At 38.6% G+C, this 26687-nt stretch overlaps 2 protein-coding genes across 5 annotated transcripts in view; both read left to right on the top strand.

Annotated features, from left to right (window-relative positions):
* Nucleotides 1–859: 859 nt before the first annotated feature.
* Nucleotides 860–20970, top strand: slc6a13 (solute carrier family 6 member 13). Its single transcript, XM_038706419.1, is given in 16 exon segments — nt 860–1035; nt 4691–4849; nt 4852–4899; nt 5651–5785; nt 6906–7046; nt 7833–7914; nt 8247–8379; nt 8872–9006; nt 13044–13147; nt 13353–13477; nt 14519–14631; nt 14820–14957; nt 15386–15488; nt 15863–15963; nt 16245–16415; nt 19149–20970. Coding segments are annotated over 16 exon segments (1860 nt in total). The 5' UTR covers nt 860–1028; the 3' UTR covers nt 19314–20970.
* Nucleotides 20971–22342: 1372 nt separating this feature from the next.
* mon2 (MON2 homolog, regulator of endosome-to-Golgi trafficking) overlaps nt 22343–26687 on the top strand; it is a 39264-nt gene continuing 34919 nt past the window's right edge. For all 4 annotated transcript variants that reach the window (XM_038705343.1, XM_038705341.1, XM_038705342.1 and 1 more), the window contains exon 1: nt 22343–22839. In XM_038705343.1, coding sequence (XP_038561271.1) covers nt 22711–22839 — 129 coding nt within the window. In that variant the 5' untranslated portion in view covers nt 22343–22710. The remainder of the gene's footprint in view (nt 22840–26687) is intronic.

Here is a 26687-nt window from a genome sequence, read left to right as displayed (position 1 = left end):
TTTGACAAAAAATTCTATAAATTACAGTAGGTTTACTAAAATAAAAGTTTTCAAGGCTTTGTTAATTCATGTTTTTATAGTTATTTTTTTAAGGGATTCAAAAAAGGTTAAACAAGTTGGTTCATAGATTAAAAGTCGACACTGTCGAAAAACTAAAGTCAGGCAAACAGCTTCATTTTTATAGAGAGCTGATCTGTGCGTGTCTTGAATTATAATATGATTTTAGGTGGGGGTTGGGGACCTAACGCTGAAAGATTTGAGACAGGAAAAGGAGAAGCAGAGCACTCCCTCCCCCCCATCCCCACCTCCATAAAGACCCTCTGGATTGTGACCTCTGGACCCCTGCGGTGGGAAAATGTTCTGAATGGGCTACTGGGTCGTTGTGAATGGTCTACTCGGTCTGTTAGGATGGAATCTAGTTGAGGGAATAAAGACTTTTTAAGGGGGGCTGGATTAAGAATGTGTTTGGAGCAGGGGCTTCATGTAGCAGGAGTGATGTTTTAATTACGCTCAATCAGAAAAGGCCACTGAAATATTGTGAGGCTCTTATTGTAACTGTTGTGCACAAAGTACTTAAGATTTACAGGGTTTGTGGATAAATCTTTTTCAAACCAATCTCAGCAATATTTGAGATCATTGCACATATGCACACACACACATGTCTGACCAGCCTCTCCCCCTAATTTCTGGTTGCTCTCTGGACAGAGAGGCACTGGCAGAATGCGTGTGTCAAAAGGTTACGCAATCAGCCCACCACGCTGAGACAGCACAGACCTCTAGTGTGCTGTGGGGAGTCACTGTGTGTGTGTGGGGGTGTCTGAATGGTATTGGATAAAGGGGGGGGGGGGGGTCTTCAGAGAGGGGCAACTCAGAGGGAAAATCTCACTGCAGGCTGCACTGAAGTTTTCTGTTTCTCAGATCTCCGCCCCTCCATGAATGTTATATAGTGTATACGGTGAAACCTGAAACTGCAGCAGGCCTATATTTGGTGCCCCACTCTCTTCTTGAAACTGTCATTGGACAGCATTATGAAAGGTAAGAGCCTTTTGATTATTGCTTGTATGATTACATTTTTTTCCAGTCAGAGAAGGATAAGTGAAATTATTGCTGTGTAGAGATATAATTAACAATTCATAAACATCTTATTATTTATTTATTTATTGACAGCTGTGCTCAGTGAAAGTTATTGTTTTAAAGGATCTCTGGCATATTTCATTTTCTTGATAAATCGCTGCAATATAAGTAAACTATGGGTTTGTCCATCTTATGAAAGGTCTGCAGTATTAAAACATGCTCAGGTGCAAAGACTGGACATCCAAGAGTCAAAACTTTAATAATTTTTGTTATCATATCCAGCACATTTTCCATGCTGATAATCATGCTGTACCATGCTGTAATCAGAAAGGAGATCAAATTGGACTCAATTGCAAATCTACTTGTATGGAATGTAATTCATCAGTGCATAAATAACTTAATAAGCACGTGTTACTCATTTTGCAACATTTTTTTCACATCTAGTGATGTCACATAAAACATGGGTATTATTTTGCTATCAAAGGTCTACTTGTAAATCAAATACTCAAAATTGTCTTACAAAATTGATGGGAAATCATAGCAGATTATTGAACTTCATCAAAGGTTAAACAATTATATTAAGTCATAACTTCCATCTAGATGTACAATACAGTAAGTATTCAACATCACATGCTGCAACTGTAAATCTTTATGGTGTACATGTAGATGTGTGACACTGATGTCCCTGTCTTATGTAACGAATCCAGTTATGTATTAGCCTGCGATTATCCAACTGTGGGAGCTTCAGGGTAGAGGACACATGTTTAGAAGAAGAGCTTGATTACTGCCTTTGTCCATGAGACGCCAGAAAACACTCATGATTATTCCCTGTTCTCAGGTTTTGTTCCTACGTACAGTATATTGATATTATGAATAAGACTATGTACCATACTAATGTCTGAATGATCTACAGTATCAGTGTAGCCTTTGGTGGTTTTTGGGATTAGCTGGTTATCATAGAGGAGCAGACATTATGCTCAGAATTTGGTGGCAAACAGAAGGATGAGCTAAAGAACGAGTCAATATTGGACTTACATTTGACTGCAAGTAAGAAAAAATGAATGTTAATGTTCCTCTGTAGCTGGTGGATATGTAAATAATCAACTTGTAATAATATGTCAACAGTGTTTACAGCTTGTTCCCTCTGTCCACAATGCAGATGGTAAAGTATTCAACCATCTTATTTGATGGTTTGGATAGCTTGACCTGTACTAGAGACACCTTTCAGAAAAATGCCCCTAATGTCCTATATTTACGAAGAGTTTTTCCAAAAGGCATGCATGTAGCTCAGCATCTTGATTTTGATGTTATGTTGATGCCTAAAGAATAAAGCCCTGTGTGGCTCCAGAGGGAGTTGTGTTAAGTCTGATAAATTGCCTCAAGCTACATAACTTGAGGCAGCAATGCAAAAACTCTGCTCTTTTAAGGCCAATGACTGTATTGGGAGAAAACAGAGCCAATGATATCCAGTAAGTCAGCCAGACATTCATTCAATCAGTCAATCATTTAATAGGTCAGTCTGTCAGTCACTTCCTCAGTCAGTCCGCAGCTTTTCAGAGAGAGGTGAAGTTGGCACTGCTTCCTGGGATAAAGCTCCACTGTGCCTAGATGAGCTCATTCTCAGTCTTAGCATATTTTCTCACAGTGTGCCTCTCCGATGTTCTATAATCATGTATGTATGAAAACTATTTCAGCCTGACTATGTTACTAGAAATAATGATCATATTTAGTCTCACCATGTAAAAGGACTGTTTGAAGTGATTTATTTGGCTTGTGAATTGAGCTTCCCAGCATCCACATAGAAACTGTGAAAAAGTGAGGTAAACTGTGATCTGGCTGCAAAATCAGTGAGGATTCTCATTTGCCAGCACAGAACAGAGGGGCTGCTCCGCTTTTGTTGCACCAAGCCTTCATTCCCACCAAGTACCTTCTGAAAACAAGGGGCTCTATTTTTACCTCAGGCCACAATTTGGCTCCAGTGCTGAAGATGTTGGCTCCTAAAGGGTGTCCAACGCCCAGCCCCATCCAAACAGCACACACAGAGTCACTCTTGTGCTCCACCTCTGCCCTTTGCCAGTAAGAGCACATTCCTAAAAGTGGCTTCACACAAGGCTTCTGGCAAAATGGGATTTCCATCCCCCGTGTTGTTTTCCGAATGAAAAAAAAAAACAATAAACAAGCAGTTTCATTGGTCCTGGGAGTCCAGGTTACACAACATGTAACATGTTTGTTTGTGTGCATGAAGGAAGGGAAGGAGGTTCGGTGTCCACATGTATTCTTGGGACTGAATTAGCTCGAGCATGTCTCCTGCAGACTGATGACCAATTTGTTTGAATTTGGACTGCAGCAGTGACCATGATGTGCTTCAGAGAGAGGAACGGGGGTAACAGAAGGGCTGGTGAGAGGCCTTTTAATGCAACTTGACAGGACTGAGCACAGTCAGTGAGCTGTGTGTTTCCTCCACAGAGAGAAATTCTTTCAGCAGCACTGGCCCCTAAACAGAGTCTGGCTGAGGGCTTGACTAACTTCTAATGTGGTCATCGGTCACGTAACATCAAGTCATTATTGACCTCATCAAACACAGGAAAAGTAATAACATACCAACTCATCAACAGGCATATTTGTCACATCACATACACAATGGGAATTCTCCTTGTGAACTAGACCAGGTCCTGATATTCCTTCTTCTCTCTCCAAGCATTAAGTACGTTGAGTACCCCTTTACACGGCAGGGAACTATTTTTACATTTTATTTTATTTTTTAGATTTTACTACAAGTATACTTAATGTGCTTTACATTAAAACTGCATAAAGTAACATGTATATTAAAATATTATGAATGATATACAACCAAATGCAACAGTAACAGAAAAAGACACACATACACAGTAACTATAAGCATCTATTAAGGAAAATAGACCTGATCAGTCCAACTGGAGCCAAACAGTCAGTGCTTTAAGGATTACTTGGTGAAATTTCTTGGTTCTGTTTTGTACTGGGAGCCAATGATGTGATTTAAGTACTGGAGTAAAATGTTTGGCTATGAGTGTACGCATAAAGACTAGCTGCTATGTTTTGAATTAGCTGGCGCTGAAAAAGGCAGGACAATAATTCATAATTTATTCAGTCAGTCAGTTGAATCATATTGTGATGATTTGGTCATAGCATTTCCCTTCTATAAAATGTACGATTTGGAGCAATTCTTATTTTAACTAAATTAACAAAATTAGTTATTGAAGCTGTTGTTTACACATAAAGAACTTGTTGTAAAATTTCATTTCCATTTGCCATATTGTGATTTACATCTCGATACTGAAAAATATCAATGTGACAATATTGATTTTAGACAAACCCAGCTCTAGTGGTGAATAAGTAAAATTTATAAATTAAAACTGAGCTGTAGAACATTGGATTGTCTTTTGTATTCTTTGTCCAATGAACTGGCATTGAAAAACAAAGCAATCAGATATGCTTCTCAGGATGCCTGAAATGATGAACTTCCAGCTGCATTCAGCCTTGCTATGACATTTGGACCATTGTCATCCTGCAGGCTACACATATGTGTTTCTCCTCTGTAATTTTTGTTTTTTCTTTTTCACTCTTTCTGATGTGATAGGACGCACAGATGACATGGAGAACATGTCCAAGGTGGAACCCTCCAATGGGCACAGCAGGCCCCTGGACATCGTGCCAAGTACAGAAGAGAAGATGGTAGACAGGGGTCAGTGGGGCAACAAGCTTGAGTTTGTTCTGTCAGTGGCCGGAGAAATTATTGGTCTGGGAATGTCTGGCGTTTCCCCTACCTATGTTATAAGAATGGAGGAGGTGAGTGCTGGAATTACTTATCTCTTGTTTGTTATCCCGCAAAAGCTTGAGTTTCTGCATTTAGTTAGTAAGGGGTGTGGGGCAGGATTGCAACCAAAACTTGGTTCAAACATGTTTTGATCTGTAGGGACATGTAATCAGTAGGTGTAGTACCCTTTTTCTTTCCCTTTGCTAGCAGTCCTGGCTGCACCATAATACTGCACACATTTTGTTGTTGAAAGAAATGTTAAATTGTTCCACCATAAATATACGGGTTCTGGTGGTTACTGAAAATTCCTTCTTTGCATTTGCTTGCAACCAATTGTGTAACAGCTAAAATAATCTTCTGAGAGGAAACGATTTTGAATTAGCTTAGAGGGGATAATACAAGGGTTAATATGTGATCTATTCCAATGAAGTTCAAGGTTTAACTGAAAATAGGAAAGGAGTCAAACAAATGTTTGTAGCCAGTTTGCTAATGACTGAAAGACCTACATGTGAGCTTCCTGTCAAAGGCTAAAACTGACAAACAATATGTCCTATAGTAAGTAAAATTCTTCAACTAACATAATTTTTCGAATTACTTTGTCATGATCTTTGCTTGTATACCAGTAGACTGCTTTAAATGTAGAAATGGTTATTTTTAAATCTATTTTTGAATGAAAGAAAGAAAGACAGATAGATACTACTACTACTACTTCTACTCTACATTTCTTAAGGCCATATTGAAGGTATCTGAGAACTGTTCCTTATAATCTGTGTGCTTGTACAGGTGCCTTCTTTATCCCATACCTCATCTTCCTGTTTGCTTGTGGGATCCCGGTCTTCTTCCTGGAGACGGCACTGGGTCAATACACCAGTGAGGGAGGCATCACCTGCTGGAGAAAAATCTGCCCATTGTTTGAAGGTAATCTATCAATTTCCTAAAAGAAAATCGAGTTAATGGATGTTTAATTATGTTAAAAACACTTTACACACCAAGAGCCCAGGAGTTCTAGAGCCATGCACTGACAAGATCTGTTTATTTTACACTTGTATGACATAATTAAGATGTTTCCTGTACTTTTTAAAAATGTAAGTGTGGGGGATTATCCATCTTCATGGTGTTTTGCATGTAAACGTAATGATATAATGATGACGGTATGTGTGCTACTCTGAAACAATGGGTTGCTTGTGTACCACAGAGGACATACCAAGATTTATGAGAACAAACCAGTGACAACATTTAAACATGTATGTGTGGGATGAAAGAGGAATTTCAGACATGCGTGTATCCTTTTCAGTGTACACTATGCATATTTGTTCATACAGGATATGTGTGACTTTGTGTGTCTGTGGTTGTGTGTCAAACCAGTACGTATGCAGGTGGGATGGTGGTAAATGTAGTTGTGATGGCTGCAAAGCAACCAGCACTGTTTCATTTCCTGCCAAATCTGTGCCTATTATATTGTATCTTGCATTTAAATTACTTTACAGTCATTTGAAAGTGCAGCAACAGTAAGCTGAGGGTGGGTTTAATCAAAAACTGCAATGGCCTTTTTTCCGAAGTTAAATTATGCCTCTTTGTCTTGTTTCTTTTTTCTGAATGAAACTGTCTGGTCATGGATTCAAAATAATTTCTGTGAGTCATTTGAGATAAACTACAGTTATTTCTTACATGTGAAGCTGCAAATTAAATCAAATTTGTAGTGTTCTTCTGCTGTCGAGTACAGCACAAAAGTACACTCACTGCAACCCTAGGTGTGCTTGTTTTATGCCATCCAAGCTGTCTTTGAGGCATAGTGTGAACAGAAAGTTCCAATAAGTCCGCCTCGCCCACCTTAAACGGTAGAGACTGTTATGATTGATACATTCTGCACATGCCCATCCTTATTTCTACCTGATTTGTTCTAATTTCAGTAAATTAAGATGACCCCACTGCACATACTGCGGTGTTTAAAGCCATAATGCAGAGTTTCTCTTTGGTCCCAACTCACACGCCAAACCCAATTTTTTAAATATATAATACAGTTTTTTTTTATTTCCAGGAGTGGGTTATGCCACCCAGGTGATTGTTGCTCTGCTTAACGTCTACTACATCATTGTGTTAGCCTGGGCCATCTTCTACCTTTCCAACTCTTTCACTTGGGATCTGCCCTGGGCCTCTTGCAACAACACCTGGAACACAGGTGAGACACATGACACTATGCCAAAAGCAAAAGATGTGCTTCTGATAGACAAATCCAAAGTCTCCATTTTGACATGATTATGGAGGTCTGAATAAACGTTTTAGTCAACTGAGGATGACAGAATCCGTCTGTCGGTCCAACACATTTGGCCATACTAAAATATCTCAACATTCATGGTCCACAGATGAATCCTAATGACTTTGGTGATTCCTTTCCTTTTCCTATAAAGCCAACGTGAGGTTGACATTTTGGACTTTTAGTGAAATGTCTCAATAACTCCTGTTAGGATTAATTACAAATTTTGGTGATTGTCATTGTCGCTATCGTAAGTTAAATTTTTAACTTGTCCAGTATTTTGGTTTAAGTTTATATTTTCACCAAATACCTTAAAAACAAAGACATTCCCATCAGCTCTAGCTGTACTTTGCTAATTAGTGTATATCAGCATGCTAACACCCTAAGCTAAAATGGTGAATATGGTAAACATAACTGCTAAACATCAGCATGTTAGCATTGAACTGCTAGCATGGCTATAGACCTGTAGTAGCCTAGGGTTTATATAAACTTTAATGTTTCAAATATTGCAGTTATTTTCTGGTGTTCCCCTGCCTCATTTATTAATTTATAGTTTAATTGTATCTTAAGGTTGTGAATGTCCCTGCGCTATTTCACTTCTCTATCTCAGTGGTGGCATTATTTCGCTGCCTGTGTGTAACTTGGAAACCTCAGAGAAAGCTTGGATTTCTTCACAGGACTGAATGTCTTTTTGTCTTTCCTTCATTCAAGATTCCTGTATGGCATTTCAGAGGGGGAATAGCTCCATCAATCACCATGAGAACACCACCTCTCCCGTCATTGAGTTCTGGGAGTAAGTGCCTTTTTGTATGGCCATGTCCTCAAATGGCCTTAGGTGCCAAGATAATCACCAAGTATTCAATAAGTAATTTAATCTTCTATTCTTAAATAAATACTGGATTTTTTTTGGCTTTTTAAAAATGTTTGATTGTTAGACTAGATACATCTGGTTTTGAAGTGTTGTAGCTTTGCTACAAGGGTTTTTGAATTGCTTATAGACCTATAGTTTCTTAGCTTCTGGAATATACTGGAATAGTGTGAGCATACGCTAAAAGTGGTATATAATCAATTCTAAGATTAGCTAAACTATTTCTAGTGTTTGTTCTATTTGTGTGTGTGTCCCAGGCGAAGAGTGCTGAGAATTTCCCCAGGTATTGATCACATTGGCTCTCTGAATACTGATCTGGTTATCTGTCTGGCCATTGCATGGGTCATCTGCTACTTCTGCATTTGGAAGGGAGTAAAGTCTACTGGCAAGGTGAAACCTCTCCTTCATTCATCACAGACAGATATTATTATACAATAGAAATATGATAGTCAGATCATATCTTCAATGGCATTCTGCAGCACTTATAAAAGTGCTTTTTACACTTTGCTCTGGTTTTAATATATGCTTGCTGCATGGCCAGGTCTGCCCTCCTTATGCATGAAATAGAGGCAAAAATAATAAATAATACACAAACTGGGTAGCTAGCATAATCAGTGTTAGCCACGATGACTAAATGCTCAAAGATTGGCACCTACTGACCTACCTACCACCTAACTCAAACTTCATCAACTGAAAATCCACACACCAAACACAATATATTAATAATTTTTCCAAACCTTGTATAACATTGTCACTGATTTAACACAATATAACAGTCAAATTTAAGTATAAACACATAAAGGTAGAATTTCAGAAAGGGAGGCATTGCCATAGGTCTTGTAGACATATTTCTGATTAGAAACTGCTACCGTTTCCCTTTAGGTGGTTTACTTCACAGCCACTTTCCCTTATGCCATGCTACTGATCCTGCTGATCAGAGGAGTCACCCTTCCAGGAGCCTCCAGGGGAATCCACTTCTACCTCTACCCCGACCTGGGACGGCTGTCTGACCCACAGGTAGGATGGAAATGCACTTCCAGACCTATAGCCTTCTTATCTTGAACATTCATAGAAACACAAACTCTTACACTAGCAGATACAATGCAAAACATTTTAATGCTTTCCAAAATGTTTTGATGCCTTAAGATTAAAACTTGAACAGTAATTTACTGCCTCAGGATACAGATTAATTAGACATCCATGCTGGTCATACTCATAAAATTTTTTCAGCACATCTTTAAGAACTTTAAGAACTAAGTTATTCAAAGTTTCGGGTCATGCAAAACCAGCTCATTCTCCCAGGCTCACTAAAAGTAATGCCATCTGCATTTAGGGCGCAAACGATTCATTGATTAAATCGATTACTAAATGCAAATTCTTTGCATAAAGTGTTTGTTTAATCCATACTATTATTAACTATTATTACTGTCGCACATCGCGCTTATGCCAGGGACAAAGAAGAAAGTGTCCAAGGTATGGGATTATTTCAAGCTAAAGAAAACAACAAGTCTGTAATGTTATCGTCCGTCCACCGTAAAATTAAACTTATGTCGCCTCGGCCACAGCACGACGGCACCTGATCGGAAAGCACCCGGTGTTCTGCCAGCGGACCACAGACAAGGTAACAGTAACTGCAACTTTAGCATTTAACTGAAATCATGATTGACTGTTGAGTTGAAGGCTAGCCAAAGTAAGCTGTTTCGTGTGCAGGATCGCTCATTTCCCGTTTCGCATTTCATGTGTGTTTTCTTGACAAAACGTGGTTTGGAGATCACGTCCGATGACAGAGCCGCTGTCAGCTCGTGTAGTGTGTGTCTCCCTGTCACTGATCAGTCACGTAGTGTGAACGCCACAACCACTTCAAGTCCACTACCACTAGAGCTCTGAGCAAGCTAGCTGCAGGGTGCTATCAAAGTTACAAAACAATGCCAAAAAAATTAATTTCTGCATTTGACCATTTCTTTTTCTCACTTATAACGTTAGTGTCAGAACATATCTATCAAGTAAATTTACACACAGCAGAAACACACACACTCTGCCCTTTTGAATGCCATTTTAACAGTTGGAAACGCGAGTTTTCATATAGAGCATGCCCCCTGGCTACCCAGAGGTGGAAGCTAGAAATTGAAGCTTGAGTATCCTGTCGTTATTTCTTTACAACTACGTCACTGCACTTCAAATGAAGAACTACTTGGCAAACTCTGCTTTCTCTGTCAATATAGTAATGATCGACACTGATTGGAAATTTACATAAAATGTGCAAAATTTTCCCTTTAAATCTGGCAGCAGTGTAGAGATACTGATGCTGACCAGTGACCCAAAAGTTGTTGCTTAAATCAGGACCATGTGGAGGAAGTTGCTATCATCTGGTATAACCATTATTGGTTTTGTATAAGGATGTCATTTTAGGAATTAAAAGCTTTCTATTGACTTCCCTCCTGGAAGAAATACATCATATTTCAAGAGTCTTTAATCAGCTTAGTAAAAACAAAGTGAACATCAGAAAGGCTGGAGAAACACTGAGAGAGTCATGTTAGCTTGCCGGCTAACGGCGAGCAGTTGCTAATGTTATCCAGTACAAAGTTGTATCACTTTCCACATTACTTCATCCAACTAACCTATCCTGTGTACAACCGGTATGAGGTCAAAGCGTTGACTTAGCCTGCAAGTAAGGATGTAACGGTAAAAAGCAAATGGGGAGCGATTTGTTTACTAGCCTAACGCTATAGTGATGTAAGGCAGGGCAGCCAGCTAACGCTACATTAGCTCAGATCTGCCGTTGTTTGCTTTCAATTTAGATTTATTGTCTTTTACCGATACTCAGGTAAACAGCTTATCCACCTCTCAGGCATATAATATACAAAAATGCAACAAAACACCGACAATAACACAGAGGAAGATCCACTAACGGTACAGTAAAGTTTAAACTAACTGTTGTAAATTGTGACAACAATCTCATTTATAATATTCATTCTAGATCACTAACCTTTTCGTTATCATCCAGTACATTTAGCTGTGTTGACATTGCTGAGCCTCAGGTGAAAGATACACTGATAGTAATCTTAGTTACTGAAAAGCAAACAGGCGAGCTAACAATGTAGCACATCGGCTAAATGCAGTAAATGTAACATTATCATGTAACGAGCATGGATTAGTTCAACCTCAAGCAGCTGATACTGTAACATTGCAGTGGGAGTTTACCTGAGTTTCCAGCATGTTTTGTGAAGCTGTCTCCCTGTCTGTCTATAGCCGCTATCACACTGCCTTTTTTTCCTTGGTAGAAACTGAGCCTGAACATGTCTGGAGAAAAGCCACATACTGCATGCTGGTGTTTCTGCGTTGATTGCAGGATCTCTGTATGAAAGCGGTTGTGTTTCGGGTTATGCTCGCTCATGAGTTCCAGCAAGTATGCATACCTGGTTGCAATGTTAAAACCGCACCGCTAGTGGCCGCTGAAAACTCTATAATGCCCCTTTAACTTAAATTATAATAATTGTGTCAGTGTTGTGACACAGCTTGTTTTTGCTGCCCTCAAGTGTTAATAACATTACATTACATCATATTTTTAAACTGAACATAAGCAGTTTTAACAAACAAGCAATGCTGCTGCAGTTTTTATTGAGGGTACAGTATCATTTAATAATGTGTGCAGCAGAATGCAAAGGACTTTTCATTACTGAGAATTGACTGGGGAGGGTGGTGGTAACATGGACTTTTCAATTTATTCTTTACTTGCTGTTAGATTGCAACCAGTGTGAAAAAGAGGGGGCCTCTTCAATCCCTCTCAGGGCTCAGGGGATGAATACAAGCCCAGTGTGTGCAGGCCAAGACAAGCTAGGCTGGTGGAGTGGATGCATTGGGAATACCTGCCTTTGTCTTATGTTGTGTCCAGAGCTTATGTTGTTGGTTGGGCCCCCAGTCAATCAGATCTTTAGTGCTGGCTGCCAGCTATCTAACACATGCCCCAGTGCCCTGGGAGCACTCTGCTAGAATTGTAAGCATAAAGAGAAACCTCATTTGAATTTTGAAGTGTGAGTGAGTTTTCAAAGAGAGGTTGGAAAAGCGCTGCACTTTATGCCTAGGCAGACTGGGATGGATAATATTCTTTGCTGGGTGGGTGATGTCAGGATAGTGGTGGGGTTAAGAGTTTTGGGGTATGGAGTTTCGGGATTTGATGCATGGGGAGTCGGACTGTGTTTTTAGAAAGAGATGAGGTGTGTGAGAGGAGGTGACTCACCTCACTTTAATATGAAAAGGTACATAGAAGGCTGTGTGAAAATCAGCCTTGCAAGGGACATCACTTAGTTGAAAAGACTCCACAACTAACTTGTCTGTGGCTCTGGTGCTGCTGTGGTGGAGAGCAGTCCCTAACACTTGATGTAGTAAGAATTTGGTGTTTCATGACATTACCTTTTGTGTTGTTAATGAAATGTTTCCATAACAAACAGCAGACACAGGCCTTTCTCATAAGTGTGGCTTCAATGGTAATGTGGAAATCCACAATATTACATTTTGCAGCGGATAATGTTAGTAACTGGTCAGCGTTAGTAACTAGTCAGCGTTAGCCAGCGAGCTAACATTATCTAACTTGAGCCAACTAAAGCAAAAAATCATACGTTTCCCATGCTTCACAGTAATGTTAGTTTACCTGTCCAAAAGGATGAAAGCCAACTCTGTGTCGGTTTTTATATCCAAAACAAAGAGGTCTCTCTGTGACTCAAACACCTTTCCGATGTTGACTGTGTCAGAGGTAACAGAATAACCCGGCAAGTGGATCGTTTTTATGTGAGGTTACAGACCCTTCTCACACAGGCAATAAAAAAGTAATTAATTTCATTTAAAAAACTATAGCCCCTTTAAAAAAAAATCCTGATCAGCAGACAGAAGTAACTTTTCCCATGGGACACCTCAAGGTCAACATAACAAAAAACTAAAACAAAAAATGTTATGTGAGTTCACCTGTGTTTAAATTGTTATTACTTATCATTATTATTATTATTAATTGTTAAATATATTTTCTCTATTTGATTATCTTGTTCCTATTCTGTCCTAAGGTATGGATGGATGCTGGAACTCAGATCTTCTTTTCCTATGCCATCTGCCTTGGTTGCCTCACCGCCCTGGGAAGCTACAATAAATATAACAACAACTGCTACAGGTCAGGACTGAAAGGATAATGCATTTTGCCTTACTACAGAACAATACCTCTATATTCTGTATTTAACCTGTTGATTTACCTTAAATTACAATAAAAGTTTACATGAAAGGAGTAAAATCTCTAGTCCAGACAATGTTGGGTCCCAGCCCATTAAAACAGTTAATGCAGTTCTTAATTGTTATGTGCCCCTCTGTGTTATTTCCAGGGATTGCCTGTGCCTCTGTTTCCTGAACAGCGGTACCAGTTTTGTTGCAGGTTTTGCCATCTTCTCCATCTTAGGATTTATGTCCTATGAGCAGAACGTGCCCATCTCAGAAGTGGCTGAATCTGGTTCGTTTTTCTTTTACTTTTTTTCTTTCTTATGCTAAAAGTGAGGCACTGCAATTCAACCAAAATACTGTGTATATATATACACAAACACACAAACTCACACACACACACACACACATATATATATGTATAGAGAGAGAGAGAGAGAGAGAGAGAGAGAGAGAGAGAGAGAGAGAGAGAGTGAGTACACCCCTCACATTTTTGTAAATATTTGTAAAAATAGTGCTGGGTTGCATTGTTATGCGCAAAATTAAATAATGAATTGTAAAGTACTGGACTACTATATACACAAAAGTGCAATAACATGTGGTTTGCAAACACTTTAAACAAATAAGGTGCTTTTTACCAGCAGTATTCCCTTTACATGTAGCAATAAAATATTTCTTGTAAATCTCAACTTAAACATTAATGTAATCAAATCAAATATAAACTAAAGCTATTTGCCTCTGCCAGGGCATTACCTTTTATCTAGCTACCATCAGAGTCCAGTTTTATTGGGTTTTTTCTGAACAGGTATCAGCAGAAACATTTTTCTTTCATCAGGGAGCAGCATAAACAGTCTAGGGCAGTCTAGTAGCAAGTGTCCCTGTTAGAGTTAGAGAGTGAAGTGGTCAAGCACAAGGTGCCAATATATCCTCATCATCATGGATCATGTGTAAAATGAGGCTATTATTGATGTATGATTCATGCATGAGGGTGATTCATCACTAGTTTACTTACTTAAAAGATACAGACATTATTATTATTATATGTTATTATATGTTATTCTGTCACCATTTTGATATCATAAAGGTCACTCACTTTAGATGATCAGAAAATGATTTATTTAGCAAGCAGGACAGGTTTAGGGGAATGTGCGAAAACAAACCCCCCCCCCCAAAAAAAAAATGTTCCCTGAAAGCCATGGCATGGTTCGCACATTGTCTCTATGGTTTTAATGACATTGTTGATATGACACAATCCAAACTCAGAACTTGAGCAAGAATGACCAATAATGGTATTTTTAATGAGAAAATGACATTTAAAATCTGTTTAACTCAGGTCCAGGTTTGGCCTTTATAGCCTATCCCCGTGCTGTGTCCATGATGCCTTTCTCCCCTCTATGGGCCTGCTTTTTCTTCATTATGATTGTTTTTCTGGGACTAGACAGTCAGGTGAGACCAACATTTGCAGCACAATATCACATTTTCAAATGATCACAAAGTACCGTGAATTATTTATCTAGCAAATGTGCATGGATCAGCATTGTCAGCAGCACACAGTACACTCACATGCACAAACAAACAAACATACATACACACATATAAACAATACAAATATCTCGTACTTTTTTCTTGATCAGTTTGTGTGTGTGGAGAGCCTGGTGACAGCCATGGTGGACATGTATCCCTCCACCTTCCGGCGTAAAAACCGCAGGGAGCTTTTCATCCTGGCAGTGGCTGTGGTGTCCTTCCTCTTTGGGCTCATCATGCTGACAGAGGTTGGTCTCAGTCACCTCACTTCATAATGTTTTTATAGAATTATCATGTACTCTTGCCCAAAGGATGGTAACCGTACATCACTAACTTCTATGTAAAATCACTTTAATCAGCTATAATAAAATAATACAAAGAACATAAGAAACAGTGGCTTACTTGCAACTGTGGCTTGATGGAGCCCTTTTGTGTTTCACTCCTAACAGAAGAAAACTTTCTTGTCTTTGAGATTGATGACAATCTACCAAACTCATGCTGCTTCTTGTTAGCAGCCTTCGGTCCACAGCAGATTCTCTTCAAATCCTGTTATGCCACCAAATGTTTCTTTATCTCTGTGTTGTCTTTTCAACAAAAGCTTTGCTGTGTAACACTTTGCAGAGTTGTCTTCCAGTATAAAATGGCTTTCATTTTAAACCCATGTTTGTCTCCACAGGGAGGCATGTACATCTTCCAGCTCTTTGACTACTATGCAGCCAGTGGGATGTGCCTTCTCTTTGTGGCTGTTTTTGAGACTGTTTGCATTGCTTGGATTTATGGTGAGTGTGTTAGCAAGGCTGTTCTGGAATACTTGAAGGGGGTATTTAAAAGACAAAGGCTTTATTCTTCCTAGGCACTATTCATCCCTGTCCACACAGCCTCACAGGCTCTGTTTCTTGGACCCATAGATTGAGAGGCATAAGGTAGAGTGAAGGGGGTGTTATTTCAATCATTTGGTTTATTTACTGAAAACCAATAATAAGAAAAATCACAATTCCTGCCAGTCATGAAGATTCTTAATGTAATGTGTTTCTTTATACATTTCTGCTGTTCAAATAGAGTGAATCTTGACACAGATGATAGATATTAGATTTATATATATATAATTATATATATATTAATGTCGCCACTGCGTTTCCCTCATCTCCCCTAGGTGCGGACCGTTTCTATGACAACATAGAGGACATGATTGGCTATCGCCCTAGCCCTGTCATCAAATACTGCTGGCTTTTCTTCACCCCTGCAACATGCTTTGTGGGTTTCCCATTAATTTGTATTATACATACTTTTACGCTACTCTTGTGAAAGCAGAGCATCCTCTACTGGCCAACACTGAAAATACATTTCAATTTACAAACTTCTGCAAATGGTTAAATAAAGCTTTCTTTATCTACAGTATATGTTAAAAAATAAGACAGAATTTAATGATCTTGATCAGCTATTTACTTTACTGGTATTTCAAATATCAGATATGTAGCATAGTCAGCATCTAACCTTACAGACCATGAAATCTCTCTCTCTGTCTCTGTAAACAGGGAACCTTTGCATTTGCCTTGATCAAGTACTCACCTCTGAAGTATAACAATGAATATGTATACCCATGGTGGGGCAATGGCATAGGCTGGACCCTGGCCCTGTCTTCCATGCTGTGTATTCCTGTCTGGGTAGCAGTGAAACTGTACTACACCCCTGGAACACTGAGAGAGGTAAGTTTTGCCTAAATTTAGATGCAAATGAATAACTGACTCTGCCAGTGAATAATAACCCAACTCTGCAGTTCCCTGCAGAACCTTTCAGTTCATTGTTTTGATTCCATGGCCTGCAGCTCAACTGTTCAGTTCATTCTCACTGCTGTCACTGAGCTTGTTTCCGGGTCTGAGAAACCCACTGTACACTACCTTCCCAGAACCAAATGGCAGACAGAGAAGTTAGCAACTAGCTGAATGTAGTGGAACATTTGGCAGCTAAAGACCCAAATATTTCCCTCAGGAGGAGACGCTGAAACTGAGCTCGGATAGCCAGAAACACAACTCCAAATGATTGTTGTCTGCTGGACGTGGTGTGTCATTTGGATGATAAACAAATAGATCCTGTTATCATATCATTTCAATAATACAAAGTGTAATTCAGTATGGAGCAGTACGATCAGTGCATGGTGCAGCTGTCTATGGTCAGCTTAAAGCTAGACTGCTATTTGCTCAAAAAATATGGATCAAACGTTTGAGTCAAGTTTTCAAACTGTGTAAGCTAACAGAATGTTGTCTGTTGAGTCCCACAGGCCTGACTGAACAGGTTAAAGAACTATTTTGTTCCTCAGTCTGTCAGAGTTTGGGTTCTGGGTAGGCCTCTCTGTTCCTAGCACTGAATGTAAAAAGGAGCGATTAAATTGAACTGTTGCACTGTGGCCACTTATTTGTAATGTCTGATGTAATATACAGGTTCATCTCAGAAAATCTGAATATCATGAAAAGTATTTTTTTCCCGTAATTTAAGTAAAAAAATTAAACTTTCATATATTCTAGATTCATTACACATAAAGGGAAATAATTCATGCCTATTTTGTTTTACTCTTAATGATTACGGCTTACAGCTCATGAAAATCAAAAATCCATATCTCAAGATAATACATTAGAAGAAAAAATGTATAATACAGAAATCTAGACCTTTTGAAAAGTTGAAAAGTTAATTTATGCACTCAGGACGGGTCTCCTTTTGCACAAATTACTGCATCACGGTGGTGTGGCATGGAGGCAATCAGCCCGTACCACTGCTGAGGTGTTGTGGAAGCCCAGGCTGCTTTGATAGTGGCCTTCAGCTAGTCTAGTATTGTTGGGTCTGCTGTCTCTCATTTTATAGCCCGTAGATTCTCTATGGGGTTCAGATCAGGCAAGCTGGCTGGCCAACCAAGCACAGTAATTCCATAGTCAGCAAACCAGTTTCTAGTCGTTTTGGCACTGTGTGGGGGGGGTTCCAAGTCCTGCTGGAAAAGGAAACAGCATCTCCATAAAGCCTGTCAGCAGATGGAAGCATGAAATGCTCTAAAATCTCCTGGTAGATGGCTGCATTGACTCTGGAGTTGATAAAACACAGTGGACCAACAACAGCAGATGACATGGCACCCCAAATCATCACTGACTGTGGAAACTTCACACTGGACTTTAAGCAACTTGGATTCTGTGCTATTCCACTCGTCCTACAGACTCTGGGACCTTGATTTCTAAATGATAAGCAAAATTTACTTTCACCTGAAAGAGACTTTGGACCAGTGCCTCTGAGCCATGATCCAGTTGTGTTTCACCTTAGCATGGGTCTCTGGTTTAGGAGTAGCTTGGCGATGCAACTCTTGTAGCTCATTTCCTGGACCCGTCTGTGCCTTGATGCACTGACCCCAGCCTCAGTCCACGCATTGTGAAGCTCCCACAAGTTCTTGTATCAGCTTTGCATGACAATCCTCCAAAGCTGCAGTCATCCCTGTTGCTTGTGCACTTTTTCCTACCACACATTAACCTCCAAGTCAGCTTCCATGAATATGCTTTGATACAGCACTCTGTGTTTCAGCACTAACCTTCTGTGCCTTACCCTCCTCGTGGAGGGTGTCAATGAGTCTTCCCCATGATATTGGCTGTGTGTACTGAACCAGACTGAGAGATTAAAGGCTTTTCTCAGGTCCACATTTTGTCCTTTATTCTAATATTTTGAGATATGGATTCTTGATTTCTATGAGCTGTAAGATGTAATAATCAAGATTAAAACAAAAAAGGCACGAAATATTTCCCTTTATGGGTAATGAATCTAGAATATATGAAAGTTTCAAATTATGCATGCACTTGTATGTTCGTATTATTTGTTCAGGTTAAATGCATAGCTTAAATGTTTTGTTTTTGATGTATGTGAAACAGTGTAGGACTTGTGATGCAAGGCAAATTTCAGAATTTTTTTTTATAGTCAAGTGAAATCAAATCAGATCAACTCAAATAATGTCAATATTGTGTTTACAGTTGCACTGCCCCAAGTGGTAATAAAAATAAATAAATCAAACAATTAAGTAAGAACTAACAAGTTGACAGAGTTATGTATTGTATTTTTAACAAAGCCTAAATATCATAGTTATCTTAAATTCTTAAAAGGGTTAGTTCCACAAAGTTCTTGTGGTCTAGTGGTTAAGGCGTTTACCAAATAACAATGTCCCTGGTTAAAAATTCAGTGGCAACCTTTGTTGCATTATACCCATTTCTTTCCTCATTTGCTTTCTGTTTTATACTGCCATATATTGCATTACTGATTCTATTGAATAATCTCTTAGATAATGTTACAGCTTGCATCATTAGGTGACTTACATTGATTCCAATATATTAAATATTTTGTTTGAAAATGTCATCAATTTTATTTCACTGATATATAACTAATTTTCCACCATTTTATCAATTTTACATCCACAGCGCTTTGCTCTCTTGACCACTCCGTCCACTGAGTTACCGAAGACAAAGCAGGAACAGGAGAGGCTGCTAGCCATCTTTGCAGCAGATGGCGACAGCCTCCATCAGAAATCACCTCCCACTAGAGACGGCTACTTCCCTGTTGATGAAAAGGAGTCTCATTGCTAGAGACTTGAGGTGGGAATCAGAGGCTTGTAGGGGTCAAAGGTCACTCCTCAGCTTTGACGCTCTATCTGGCCGCCTCCCATCTCTCTCTGCAATACCTCACCAGACAAGGTGGCGAAACAGGCACAGTGCAGACTTTAAGAGTCCCCTGACCTGTAACTGCTGATCTGCTGCTGGAGCTTTCTACTTTGTACACTGCCTTCAACACGCAATATAATGGCATCTTACTTAAAAAGTTACATCCTTTTTTGGAGAGTGTTACCTTCTGATTTGCCAGTGGCAGAGTCACGTGTACATTGCAAAAAATGTGGCCATTGTTGTTACACAGTGGCTAGGAATTTACATTTGATCGTGTCTGCTTTCTAAGGAAGCATTTTTTTCCTGTTATGTACATCTCTAATGTTCAGGTAGCCTGACATGACATTCCGTTACTGTATTGATTCTTACAGCTGGCTGCTGCGAATGGAGCGTGAGAGATGTCACATGAGTTCACAGATCATAAATGTTCACTTGAATAAAAGCTGTGTATAAAGCATGTCTGTAATGCATACAAAGTACGAGAGTATAGAGTATTCCATCTATCAATCCAATCATGCTGACAGCTCTATTTTTATATACTATACGGTAGTGAGCTATCACCTCAGGATGTAAAATGTTCTAATTAAAAAATTCATTCTAAATCATACTAATAACCAATACTTGAAAATTAGAGAAGAAGAATTAGATTATAAATTTACATTTAGCTGAACTGACCACAAATCAACTTAATTATTTAACGTTAACAATTAACGTTATGTTGATTTATTCAAAAAATTATTTTGCTTTGATGAACATTGCAGAGTTACATGAATATGTTACATGCTTGTTTCAATCTTCTCATTATTCACATGATTTTAATTTAGTTGCCTTATCTCTATATTATATTATACATTATAAGTGCGCGCCAGAAGAGACATGTTGTGCCACTTAGATGTGAACAGGGGAGGCTGGTTAAAGCGTTTCATTCCAAAATGAACATCTCTCATGTCATCTTTTTTCTGCTGTATGATAATGAACTTCAGCAAGTGTTTCCTCAGATGTTGGAATAAATATGATCATTGATTACTGATAGGGGACACTTATATAACTTTTTACTACGCTAAAATAATTTTTTATGATAAATAAAAAATACTTTAATTTGAAACATACATTTCTGTTGAAATATATGTTTATATTTTGTGGGACCTACAATTTATTATTCAATGTGTGAATTGTCTGAAATTAATTCATGTGTATAAATTGATGATAAAAAAATTTCTAAACTTCAGCAGTACAGTTCTCATTTAAAGTAACATCCCATTCTTGAATAATATTCAATTATCTGTATGTTATACCTCATTTGCATTAGGTAATCTAGTATTACTTGATATTACTTATTAGTATTTAGGAATTTAGGAATACTGTGGTTTGTGTAAGATGATGTGCTGTCTTCAAAAATGTATTGTTTTACGTACTTTTACATTTATAGCAACACAGTACAAAGTTGCAACATGTACAACTAAGTAAAATACAATGTGTTTAATCTTTTGGGTAGTTGTGTAATTGATTAACACTATAGTCAACTGTATCATAGAGCCTCAATTCCCTTGAAATAATAATAATAAATAAGTATTTGAATATACGACAGGTGTTAAGCATTGACAAGTTCATGCAATGTTCCATAATAAAATGTTAACATATTGTCCAGTGATCCTGGTAAAAATATGTTTGTATGTAACACATTGTAATACAAACAATACACTGTAGAATATGTCTAGACTCAGTATGTAAACAAGTAGCTGCTGCAATCCATCCAATAACATTCAGTAGCAGACTATATAATTTATTTTATTGCTTTTTTATGTGTATTATCATTAGAATTTTTATCAAAATGTGTAAAAGCTACGACATACCCTATATTCATCTGTCTTAATACGTAACTCTCAAAATGCCACCTATTATAAGGCTTTAATAGATTTAAAGACAGAAGTCAACATAAATGAGTGAATTCTATAAATATAATCCTTGAAATTGGTTAGTTCATCATACCAGTCACCATAAACAAACAAAGAATAAGTAAAAATATGTGGTGACTTCCTAATATGTGTCCATTCCTTGATTTTCTCCACCGATCAAAAGAATCCAAACAATTTTTCATAAAAATGAATCCAAGTTGAAATAAATATCGTACCTTCAGCTTTCATCCTTTGTAGGGCAGGCTACCGGTATTTTCATAGCCTATGTCTCTTAAAGGCTACACTAATTGATATTCTCTAGATCCTAGTAAGTCAAAATAATGTCTGAGTTTTAATTATTAGTTATATGATGTCAATGGTTGTGGAAGTGTTCAGATCATTCACCTAGTAGTAAAAGTGGCAACACACAGTGTAAAAATACTCCATTACATTCAAAAATGTATTTAAAAATACAGAAGTACTATTATCAAACTGTATGAATTTAATATTTTACAGTTGCATAAACAGGGAAGCAGCATTTTAACGTTGTAGCTGGATGAGTTGGAATTATTTTACTTTTATCAACTGCAGTTTAACCTGACAATTCATCATGTTTTATGTTTTGGATGCTAAATCTGAATACGCACAAAAAACTAATAATTACAGCCATCAGATGAATGTAGTTGAAATACACAATATTTCCCTCTAAAATGTAGAAGTTTAAAGAACAGGACATAGACATTGAATTTACATACAGTGTACAGTAGACTAGGTACTTGAGGAAATTACATTACACCACTGTATAATCTACGGTATACAATGAAATAATTACATAAAGCATCTATCTGCATCTGATTTCCTAGCCTTTAGGTGGTGCACGTCGACATGTAACTGTGCTGATGTGCCCAGACGATAAACTGTAAAAAAAAATAAATAAAAAAAAATAAAGCCCAGACGTGGCTTGTCGTTTTGTTGGTCTGTATTAAGTTTGTCCAGCGGGGGTCGCTGTAGTCATTATTCTGAATCGTCACTGTTTACGGAAGTCCGAGTGACGTGTCACTGTCCACTGAAGCATTGTGGGAAGGAAAGTGGAGCTGACGGCCGCTGATGGCAGAATGCTCAATTTGGCGAATATCTTCGATTAGTGAGCAGCTTTGACCAACAGAAATTACGGGAAACGATGCTACTTGACGAAGCTAATGTCAACGGGCTTTGAAGAAGAGGAACATATGCCGGTGTCATCGCTGCTGTCCTGCGCACGGGCGCTCAAAGCAGAGACGTGGGATACTGTGTCTATGGACCGCGACGTTTTTATTTTATTTTCTGAGGGAGCCGAGTAAAGTAGCCACGGATTATATTCCCGCTGTGGATGGGTGGGGGGCGACCGTACTCCCGCATTCCTTATCGTTTGAAGTTTCTTGAGATATATGTCAAAGACGCCGTCAAAGATGTCGACCAGCAGTCCCGAAGCGGTGAAGAAATTGCTGGAGAACATGCAGACGGACCTGCGGTCTCTGTCCATGGAGTGCAAGAAGAAATTCCCCCCAGTAAAAGAGGTTAGCCGGCTAGTTAGCTGTACTGAGCCGTTACCTCGGTTGTCTCGTTTCTGAATCTGATTTTATATTTGTAGTAATGTAGATTTTTACATATGTTTTTTTGAGCCCGGTACCACACCAACCTCCGGGCCTCTGTTCTGTTGTGGGATGTGGACAATGAGTTGTCTTTATACTGTACGGGTAAAATTAAGTTATATCAGATACTGGGCCTTCCTGCCGACCAGGCGTTCTAATAAATGGATATACATGTGTTTAAAATGACCTGTGTCACACGGTTGGGTTAATATTGCTAAAGTGAAGCATTCATATGCGGGTGGGTGGGGGTGATAAACTCAGCTGACCCACGTTTTAATGTACACAGTAACGTACAGTACACCTAGACTAGTTAGCTACACATTTTGTTGTCAAGTTATTTAGGATGCATATTCTCTAGACACACAAGTTAGCAGTGTCCCACTGTTCTGAACTGCATAGAAGTACGGTACCTTTTAAGGGTGAGTTCACCCAAATGTCAAAAAAACATTTTCTAGCTCACCCTGAGTAGTAGTAACATAGACAGTAAAACTTGGGCAAATGATAATGATTTCATTGAGTGGCACTAGAGATAAGATGTTAAATAATGGGTTTTGATTATATAGTTGAATGAATGTCTGCTTTTAGAAGACAATGGATTGGAAGTTAATCTACCTAATAGTTTTATTACCCACTTTGCATTCACTTATTGTTAGATGGTGGTGCTGTACAGTTGAGGCGCATTATTGTTCAGTCATGCAATCAGAAAATACATTCCCCATATATGACCTGATACAGTGTCAATCCATCCAATACAATACAATACACTTACGAATATATTTCCTCACTTGTGCACCATAAATTCCGTGAATTATCTTAAACAAAATGTGACATTTTCTCTAAACATGTTCTCATTTTATTAATGCTTTGAGCACCTCAAACTAATTTCTTGTCAACCCAAACCAAACCATCAGCATGGCTAGATGGATATACCACTAGAGCAAATGATGCTAAGGTGAGCTATTCTCAGGGAAATGTTTTGTTTTTGACATTTGTCACAGAGTCCTTGCTCTACACATGTCTGTGTAGGATCTCACATTGCAACTTGGTTTCACAACAAGCTCATACACATGTTTTGTTTTTTTATATTCCGTTGGAATGACTCGCTGTATGCGGCTGCTGACTGGCTTCGTTGTATGGCAGTGTTGGTGACATCGTGGCTTAGTATGAGAACAGACTAGTACAAGGAGGTGTGATGTCATGACCTTTTACAGTGTGTGTGTGTGTTGTTAGATTCACACATAGAAGACAACAGTCAACCCAGCTTTTATGATTCCACTTTACCCCAAATGACACAACCCTCTTTATTACATTATCCACAGAGCTGGGCCAGAGTCAATTTACTTCTGAATTGAATTACATTTAATTGCTATTAAAAAAACATAATTTGATGCTGGTGACATATTATATTGGATAAAAACAATCTTTTCATGTTCTGTAATGGATTATGGGGACATAGACTCTATTCTATCATTTACTTGACTACTGAGAAGAGCTAGTGTTTGCTAAATTATGTCATTCGACTGACACCATCTCAGTCAAAGCCTCTTTACCTTAATTCTCAGTAATTCACAGGTATAGCAAGCTCATGGTTTGCTTGCATACGCAACTGTGGTTGCACAGGTCATTAGATGAAATGCTGTACTGTACGTGAGGGTTGTGAGGCAATGGAAATATTCATCAGCCAGCTCAGCATGGAAGTACACATCAGGCTACGCTGGCTTAGTTTGTTTTTCCTCATATCTCTCCTTGGTTAAAGACCGCATTACAGTGAGAAAGAGAGTTAAGCAATTACTTCTAGTTCCTTCGTGTTTCTCGCACTGCAGACTGATTCAGTCCCCTGATTTGAGTGCCTGATTCTTCAAAATAAGCTGTGTGGCAGTCACACAGGACCATGAAAAGCATACATCCGGTCTCATGTCTCCGGTTGTTGGCATCTCCTTCAATATTGATTTATCTTCGCCTATGTTCCATGGTCTTTACCAACATCTTTCCCTTGGGGATCACAGCAGTGCAGTGATCCACTTTGACTTACACTCTGGTTGATAGTGTCGCGATTGAAACAACCTTTTCCAATTTGAGCTGTCACGGTTATATTTGCTAGAATGTTATTGCGCTTCAAACAAGCTGAGTACTGGTGGCTGTTGTTGGTGAATTCAAATTATTTGTGTGCCTGTTAGAGCACACAAATCACTCAGAATCAGTGGAGCTTTATTGCCAAGTAGTGTTTTACACATACGAGGAATTTGCTTTGGTGATAAGGTACTACAAGTAGACAAACATACAGATGACATAAATAAATGTAGAAATATATAAATATGGAATAGACAATGCAAGTTATATAAGAATATTAAAAACAATAGAGAAAAATAATACAACTGTTTGCAGAGAAAGAACGTCACAGATATTTACATGAGCATTAATCTGGGTTTGTGTTATGCGGATGTATTGCAACGGAAGAGAATATTGTGTACATAGATATATAAATATATAAATTCTATCCATTCAATGTGATTGTTTATTTAAGAGAGCTCCTGAATTTCCTATGAAAGATACCTTTTTGTTTGTCTTACCCACATTTTCAGCACTTACTACTTTTAAATGAATTAGCTACTGAGACATTTTTCTGTCATGGTTGTTTATAAATGATCAAAACCTAATACCAAAGCATTGTGTCTGTATTGCAAAAGAAGATTGAGGAAGCTCTGTTCTGATTTCCCGGCCAGTCTACATTCCAGTTCCTCCCCCATTTCCCAATCCATCTCCCACAGTGACATTGCACCACCGCCAGTGGTTTCTCTGGGTAAAGAGAAGCCAAGAAAAGTCCCATTGATTTTTCTCCATCATCTTCACACTCAGAACCTCTCTTTCACTGAGTAGCAGCACAGTCAGTGAAACCACCAGGGCTTTTCTGTTTGTTGTGCTCTGATTGCTTTTGTCTACGTGAAAAAAAAAAAAAACAACCCATCAGGCAGCCCCCCAATCCACTTTTTCTCTGGATGAGTCAGGTGATGTCGGCTGTATGTAGCTCATGGTGAAATGTGACTGCCTGTCTTCGGGAAACCTGCAGATTTAATGAAAGCAATACGGGCAGCCTTTATATGGCTCGCTTAGCACAACTCATTTACCCGACAGGTCATGTCAGGCTATATAGAGACAAAATAACAAGCAACATGGAGCGAGGATTTGGTGAACTGACACAATTGCACTGAGGCTCTGACTGAATAAGCATTTTTCATAGTATGCTAAGTCAGTTCCAAAAAACTGCTGAGTTCAGAGGCTCTCGCAGCATGTTTCTAAGGAAGTCAGTCTGTGATGAGCTTCACTAATATTGCTTTTATTTATTTTTTTAAAATGAGCTGGCACTCAGACGTGGGTCACTTGCTTTGAGGATCTCTACACAAAAAATGCTGAAGAAGAACTGAAAGTACTGAGCACTTGATACAGCCTGGTCCTGACTTTGTTTTCAGAGTAGAGACCAGCATTTAATGTCCTGTTTTACTTTGTTTATTTTAAAATCAACTCAGCATGGAAAATATGGGTTTTCCAATGGCCTATGCCGATAGAGCAGGGTGGTCGATGGCTGATATATATTGCCAATATCAAAACAAAGAAAGTCATGTATAATTCCATTTTTCTATGCAGAGTGCAATCAAGCAAATTCCTCGTACGTATAAAATACTACTTGGCAATAAAGCTCTTTCTGATTCTAATACACATGGTTATCTTTGCCAATAACGTGTTGTTTTAGATGGAAGTTTTATTGATTAATGAAA

The sequence above is a fragment of the Micropterus salmoides genome, unplaced genomic scaffold, assembly GCF_014851395.1.
Source record: "Micropterus salmoides isolate LMB-PRFRI ecotype aquatic unplaced genomic scaffold, ASM1485139v1 Ms_hic_scaffold_8, whole genome shotgun sequence".
Classification (NCBI taxonomy): Eukaryota; Metazoa; Chordata; class Actinopteri; order Centrarchiformes; family Centrarchidae; genus Micropterus; species Micropterus salmoides.
This window is presented reverse-complemented; position numbering and strand designations above follow the sequence as displayed.